The following is a 7642-nucleotide window of genomic DNA, read 5'->3' as shown; positions in this document are numbered from 1 at the left end:
AAGCATTTATGCAATAATTGAATGAAAATTGCAATAGCAGCAATGGGCCCTTTTAAAGGCTACTAAATGTATTTGGAAGAGCATTATGAATGATTATTAATAAACTGCAACTGAGGTTTGATGCTGCTGCAAATGCACAGCAGTATGATGTTTATTACGATTTGTTGATACTGTGCTTAACAAGCGGTATATACGAAACAAATCCGATTTCAAAATGACTGACACGCAAGCAGCCGGGTTATCTTTCTTGTAAAAGTATTCTACTTCAACCTTGCGGTCGTGGCTTTGCACACAACCCTCCTGTGATTTTTTCTCATTATCTGTTCATCAATCAGGATTTTTAGTTTATTTGTTTAAAACATTTTACAATTTTCGCTGAGAGTTTTGCCTAGCGCCATTACATCGAAATCCCCCTCGAAATTTGACGACATTTGAAATGTCAGCCCAATTAGCGAGCGTCATTCGTTAACTGGGCTAGGCCCTGAGCCCAGTTAGCGAACGAACAGTGTAGTCCCATTTATGGGTTTTTCCACTTTTCATATAACTTTTTTGAAGTAACTATTCCAAGTATATGTACCGGTACGATATATGAAACTGAAAAGTTCCATAACTCGGCTCATCCCCAATAAGCCTAAAATTGCACATAGTGATGGGGTTGAGTATATAGAACAAGTTGGACATAGTCCCATTTATGGGTTTTTCCACTTTCATATAACTTTTTTTAAATAACTATTCCAAGTATATGTCCCGGTACGATATATGAAACTGAAAAGTTCCATAACTCGGCTCATCCCCAATGGCCAAGCCTAAAATTGCACATAGTGATGGGGTTGAGTATATAGAACAAGTTGGACATAGTCCCATTTATGGGTTTTTCCACTTTTCATATAACTTTTTTTAAATAACTATTCCATGTATATACCGGTACGATATATGAAACTGAAAAGTTCCCTAACTCGGCTCATCCCCAATAGCAAAGGTTAAAATTGCACATAGTGATGGTGTTGAGTATATAGAACAAGTTGGAAATAGTCCCATTTATGGGTTTTTCCACTTTTCATATAACTTTTTTAAAATAACTATTCCAAGTATATGTACCGGTACTATATATGAAACTGAAAAGTTCCATAACTTGGCTCATCCCCAATGGCCAAGCCTAAAATTGCACATAGTGATGGGGTTGAGTATATAGAACAAGTTGGACACAGTCCCATTCATGGGTTTTTCCACTTTTCATATGACTTTTTTTAAATAACTATTCCAAGTATATGTACCGGTATGATATATGAAACTGAAAAGTTCCATAGCTCGGCTCATCCCCAATAGCCAAGCCTAAAATTGCACATAGTGATGGGGTTGAGTATATAGAACAATTTGCAATTTTGAACAAACATCACAGTTACGTAACGGTCTCAACTACCCCCCCCCCCTCCCCTCTATGTAACAATAAGCAACGCAGACTCAACCCCCCTCCCCCCTTCATGCGTTACGTAATTTGTGTACGACGCCTTATTTATTATCTAACTTCATTTCAATAAATGTTCGATTTGTTTAATATCATTTAGTGACCGCCGTCGATTTCTGCAACAAATTTAAAATGCACAAGTTGTATTATAATAGCACAACTGCAGCAGGCGACCGCTGTTGTCATGCCAACAGCTTCGATTGTTTGACGAAGCTCGATAAAAGTTGACATTCGCATTCACAAAAGAATCCGAGAGGCTTCGCAAACAGTGTGAAAAGGTCGAGGAGGGTAAGTGTCTTGATGATGTTCTTTTAAATATACTGCGTGACAAACCAAAGCATAACCATGCTGAATTTTATCGACACATTTTTTTGAACACGTTTTCAGACGAAAAACACTATCGCGAGCAAAAAATCGTCGACGAAGTAAAACGTAAAGAGCTTATTCAAAAAGCTGAAGAAGTGATCCAAAAGGATAAGGAAGGACCCAGGGTGCTAGAAAGTGCAGCAAAATTCAGCGAGGTGCTGAAAACTCGTGAGCATCAGCGTAAGTTCAGAGCAGAGCAGGAAGCGCAGCAGGAGTTGCGTCGTAAACAGCTTGATCAACAGGATATCACACAAGCGAACCGATGGATTAAGTCGCAGGTGGAACGACATGTTCAGTTCGTATATCCAGAAATAGAAAGCAATCATAACGATCAACCAGATCGACCGAAATTTGCTTTTCAACATACTCTCATATAGACCAAATAACTCTTCCTGAATTACTTGGTCTATAATTCTGTCGACCGTGCTTGGGAAAGCAATCATAACGATCAACCAGATCGACCGAAATTTGCTATAGACCAAATAACTCTTCCTGAATTACTTGGTCTATAATTCTGTCGACCGTGCTTGGGAAAGCAATCATAACGATCAACCAGGATCGACCGAAATTTGCTTTTCAACATTCTCTTATATAGACCAAATAACTCTTCCTGAATTACTTGGTCTATAATTCTGTCGACCGTGCTTGGGAAAGCAATCATAACGATCAACCAGATCGACCGAAATTTGCTTTTCAACATTCTCTTATATAGACCAAATAACTCTTCCTGAATTATTTGGTCTATAATTCTGTCGACCGTGCTCGGGAAAGCAATCATAACGATCAAACAGATCAACCGAAATTTTCTTCTCAACATTCTCTCATATAGACCAAATAATTCTTTCTGGATTACTTGGTCTATAGTTCAGGCCTGTAGCTACCTTATGGGTTAGGGACCCCCTCCCCCCGCGATTGCATTGCCTTTTGCGCAGTTTTCCTATTTCGTATAAATGCAGCGAATTCATTAACCATTCATACTTTTCAGATTAGCTGCTGTATATTTGAGCTGAATGTATAACTTTTAAACCACGCAAGACGGAGTAGCTACGGCAATGCTATAATTCTGCCGACTGTGCTTGGGAAAGCAATCAGAGATCGAAATTTGTGTTTTTACAAGGCTTGACAATTTCCAATGAAACAATAGTTCGAATAATAAAACTATAATTTTCTGCATTTGGGAGCAACGAAAACTAACTGATTTATTATTTAAAACTTTTTTTGGTTTTAAATTTTTTTTATTCCTATGTAGCCGAACATCCTGAGAGACGTAGTTTTACGCCAGAAAATATATTTTAGCAATAAGATTACCAAGCGGCGCTAGTGTACAAGTGACGTCTGTTTGTGGATCTAGCATTTGCTACTTTTCCAGTGGCCGGTAGATGTCGTTAGCTCTATTTTTATCTACGGTGGGTGAAATTGTGTGTTGGCATGACGGCTGAAGCGGTTTTTAGTTTTCTGAATCGGTTCTTTGCACCTAGAACGGTTCTTGTTACCTAGCTTGATGGAAGCAAGAAAATCATCCATCGTCCGTTGAGTTGTTAACGAGCGTGGTCTAAATATTGCGAGGACATTAAAAAATTGTTCTTTTGGAGTGGAAAATTACGGAAATACCTTTGTGAAGAGTACAGAAGAAGGAAAATAGTTTACTGTAGAAAAAATTTCATTAGATTGGCGAAAAGACACGAAATCAGCTGAAATAGTGAGCGAAAATGAGTGTGGTTAACGGTGCCCCACCGGGGGTACCGATGGAAACACAAAATGGCGGAACGCAGAAAAAAAAGTTTGCCACGCAGATAAATTCGCAAACGAAGAATGTAGAGTACGTTTACAAACAAAGCGACAGTGGACCTTTCAAGGTCATGTTGGAAAAAATGGTTGAAGACAACGAGAAGCTGGGCATCAACAAAATATCGATCGGAGCAGTGCTGAAACAAAATGATTTCGCCCAATATTTTCTGGACATCAAGAAAGTTGGCCGTACCAGAGTACTGGTAAACATGTCTGAGTGGCACGAAGCAAACCGACTGCTCAAATGTCAAAATTTAAAACTGAAAAGATTAGTGGCATTCATTCCGAGAAGCTTCGTGACAGTGAAGGGAGTAATTTCGGACATTCCGTTGGACATGAATGTCGAAGAAGTGATCAACGAAATGGAGACGAACCTAGAAGTGGAAGAGGCTTTCCGTATGATGCGAACAGCAAAAGATGGTAAAAAATTTCCAATTATGAAAATCGGAGTCGTTTTTCGTAGTAATAAACTACCGCAGTACGTCAGAATTTTTTCTATCAACATGAAAGTAGTCCCGTATGCAGCGAGAGTCATTATGTGTTATGAGTGCCTGCGTTACGGGCATATAGCAAAAAGTTGCAAGGGCAAGAAACGTTGTCTGAATTGCGGGGGCAATCATGACACAAAAGAGGAGCATGATCAATGCAGCAGAAAATCTATGTGTGTACACTGTAAGTGTGAACATAGATCGTCAGATACCAACTGTCCCGAACGGGAGAAGCAGGAAAACATAAAAAAACCAATGGCATTCAGGAACCTTAAATACCAAGAAGCACGCGAAAAAGCTACAATGAAAGTCCAAAACAGCTTCAGCTTGCTGAGTACTGAGGACGAATTTCCATCAGTGTACGAAAGCTACGCTCAAGCGGTGAAGGACAAGCCAGAGTAGTCAGTAGTGAACAAGGTACCACGAGTAGTACAAAGGAAAACTGGAACAGGAAATAAGAAGGATAAAAAGCAGCAACTTGAAGAAGGAAAAGAAGAAGAACGAGGAGACGAAGAAAGCGATAAAGTCAAGTTAGTCAGAAACAAGAAAAGGAAAGTGGTCAACATAACCAACAATGAAGAAGAGGAAGGACAAAAAATCTCGATGCAGAAGCACTTGGAGCTGCGAAAGCGTTGGGATGCCAAGATGAAAGAACTGGCAGTACAACGTGAAGAACTGAAAAGTAAAATTAACGAGTCTTATAACAAACTGTACTTGGCTATCTCCGCGAAAGACGGGGGAAACCATCAAACGCTGCTAGATATTCTCAACTGCCTGGGACAATCGCTTGGTTTCAATGCAGAAAGTATTGATCAAACATTTCTAACCTAATCATGGATTGTTTTAAATTACTACAAAATAATGTCCAAAGCTTACGAAAGAATAAAACAGAATTAACCCACGAACTACATGAACGAAAAATTGATGTTGCGATATTGTCGGAAATATGGGCTGATGATATCAATACAGAATATCTAAATATATCCAACTACCATAAAATTTAAAAACCTAGACCAAACCCAGGTGGAGGTGTCGGCATATACCTCCGCGACGTGTATAGCTACACACAGCTTAACCTTAGCTCAAACGTTTTGTTCGAAGTAGTAGGAATAACCATTCCAAAAAAATGATTTAACGATAGTCTCGGTGTACATCAATCCGAGAATTAAAATAACAGAGTTCAAAACTGGAATTGAAACTTTGATTTCTGAAACTACGAATTTCAAACGAATAATAATTGGTGGAGATTTCAACTCCCACAATACCCTTTGGGGATGCGAAAACACAAATAGTAGAGGCAAAATCATTTACGAAGCAATCAGCGAATCTGACTTACTAATACTAAACGATGGATCTAAAACCTTTCGGCCAGCAGTGTTAGTCAGTACACCTAGCGCAATAGACCTTACACTATGTTCGACTAGCCTCTTTAATGATATCAGCTGGAATATCTACGATCACTCATTAGGGGGATCTGGACACCTACTTATTGAAGCCGCGATTCGTGGCTTGGACCGAAAAAAAGAACGTCCATTCTACAACCGAAACAAGATAAACGAGGATATCAGCCGTATCACCCCGGAGGACTTCGACTCGTTAGGAGACCTGGAGAAAATAGTGCAATCTTCTATTAAAAGAAATAGTGGTACGACCACCCTAGTCCCAAAATACTACTGGAACGAAGAGCTAACCGAACTCCACAAAAAAAAGTAGAATGTAGAAAGACATTCAACCGACTATCGAATGAGGAAAATTTGATAGCCATGAAAAGAGCAAATGCACATTTTCTCAGGAAAAAGAAGACCCTTATGAAGGAAAAGTTATGTGCTATAACAAAGGACATCGATCCGAGAAACACAAAAGCTAATTACGGCTATATGTGCTATAACAAAGGAGTTGTTATATGTGCTATAACAAAGGACATTGATCCGAGAAACACAAAAGTTTAGTACGGCGGCTAAGATACAGCAAAGAAAATAAAACAAAGAATAATATAGTGACGACCTCAAAGGACAAAGCAGAAGAGTTCCTTTTGAAAACTTTGGAGCTTCTCAAAATGAGGCTATAGTAAGGGAGGAACAAGCCCCGAAAACAGATCGACAATTACTTACTGTGGAATCATGGAGAGATATAATCAGGTCGAAGAAGGGTCACTTAGCCCCGGGAACCGACCGGCTGACATACGACATGCTACGAAATTTAAATCCCGACGTGCAAGTCAAAGTAGTAAATGAAATCAACGAATATTTCATATAACTTTTTTTGAATAACTATTCCAAGTATATGTATCGGTACGATATATGAAACTGAAAAGTTCCATAACTCGGCTCATCCTCAATGGCCAAGCCTAAAATTGCACATAGTGATGGGGTTGAGTATATAGAACAATTTGGACATAGTCCCATTTATGGGTTTTTCCACTTTTCATATAACTTTTTTTTAAATAACTATTCCAAGTATATGTACCGGTAGGATGTATGCAATTGAATAGTTCCATAACTCGGCTCATCCCCAATAGCCAAGGCTAAAATTGCACATAGTGATGGTGTTCAGTATATAGAACAATTTGGACATAGTCCCATTTATGGGTTTTTCCTCTTTTCATATAACTTTTTTTAAATAACTATTCCAAGTATATGTACCGGTAGGATGTATGCATTGAAAAGTTCCATAACTCGGCTCATCCCCAATAGCCAAGGCTAAAATTGCACATAGTGATGGTGTTCAGTATATAGAACAATTTGGACATAGTCCCATTTATGGGTTTTTCCACTTTTCATATAACTTTTTTTAAATAACTATTCCAAGTATATGTACCGGTAGAATGTATGTAACTGAAAAGTTCCATAACTCGGCTCATCCCCAATAGCCAAGGCTAAAATTGCACATAGTGATGATGTTCAGTATATAGAACAATTTGGACATAGTCCCATTTATGGGTTTTTCTACTTTTCATATAACTTTTTTTAAATAACTATTCCAAGTATGTCTACCGGTAGGATGTATGTAACGGAAAAGTTCCATAACTCGGCTCATCCCCAATAGCCAAGCCTAAAATTGCATATAGTGATGGGGTTGAGTATATAGAACAATTTGCAATTTTGAGCAAACATCACAGTTACGTAACGGTCTCAACTACCCCCCCCCTCCCCTCTATGTAACAATAAGTAACGCAGACTCAACCCCCCTCCCCCCTTCATGCGTTACGTAATTTGTGTACGACGCCTTATTTATTATCTAACTTCATTACAATAAATGTTCGATTTGTTTAATATCATTTTGTGACCGCCGTCGATTTCTGCAACAAATTTAAAATGCACAAGTTGTATTATAATAGCACAACTGCAGCAGGCGACCGCTGTTGTCATGCCAACAGCTTCGATTGTTTGACGAAGCTCGATAAAAGTTGACATTCGCATTCACAAAAGAATCCGAGAGGCTTCGCAAACAGCGTGAAAAGGTCGAGGAGGGTAAGTGTCTTGATGATGTTCTTTTAAATATACTGCGTGACAAACCAAAGCATAACCATGCTGAA

The 7642-nt window shown here is 38.9% G+C and overlaps 1 protein-coding gene across 1 annotated transcript; it reads left to right on the top strand.

Annotated features, from left to right (window-relative positions):
* Positions 1-3337: 3337 nt before the first annotated feature.
* On the top strand, positions 3338-6463 carry LOC129724647 (uncharacterized). The gene has a single exon (XM_055679726.1). The coding sequence runs from the start codon at positions 3541-3543 to the stop codon at positions 4507-4509; it is 969 nt and encodes a 322-aa protein (XP_055535701.1). The 5' UTR covers positions 3338-3540; the 3' UTR covers positions 4510-6463.
* The last annotated feature ends 1179 nt before the right edge of the window (positions 6464-7642 follow it).

The sequence above is a fragment of the Wyeomyia smithii genome, chromosome 1 (assembly GCF_029784165.1).
Source record: "Wyeomyia smithii strain HCP4-BCI-WySm-NY-G18 chromosome 1, ASM2978416v1, whole genome shotgun sequence".
Lineage (NCBI taxonomy): Eukaryota > Metazoa > Arthropoda > Insecta > Diptera > Culicidae > Wyeomyia > Wyeomyia smithii.
This window is presented reverse-complemented; position numbering and strand designations above follow the sequence as displayed.

Excerpts from the sequence above, each read along its gene's own strand:
- LOC129724647 (XM_055679726.1), top strand. The coding sequence starts at position 3,541 with ATGAGTGTGGTTAACGGTGCCCCACCGGGGGTACCGATGGAAACACAA.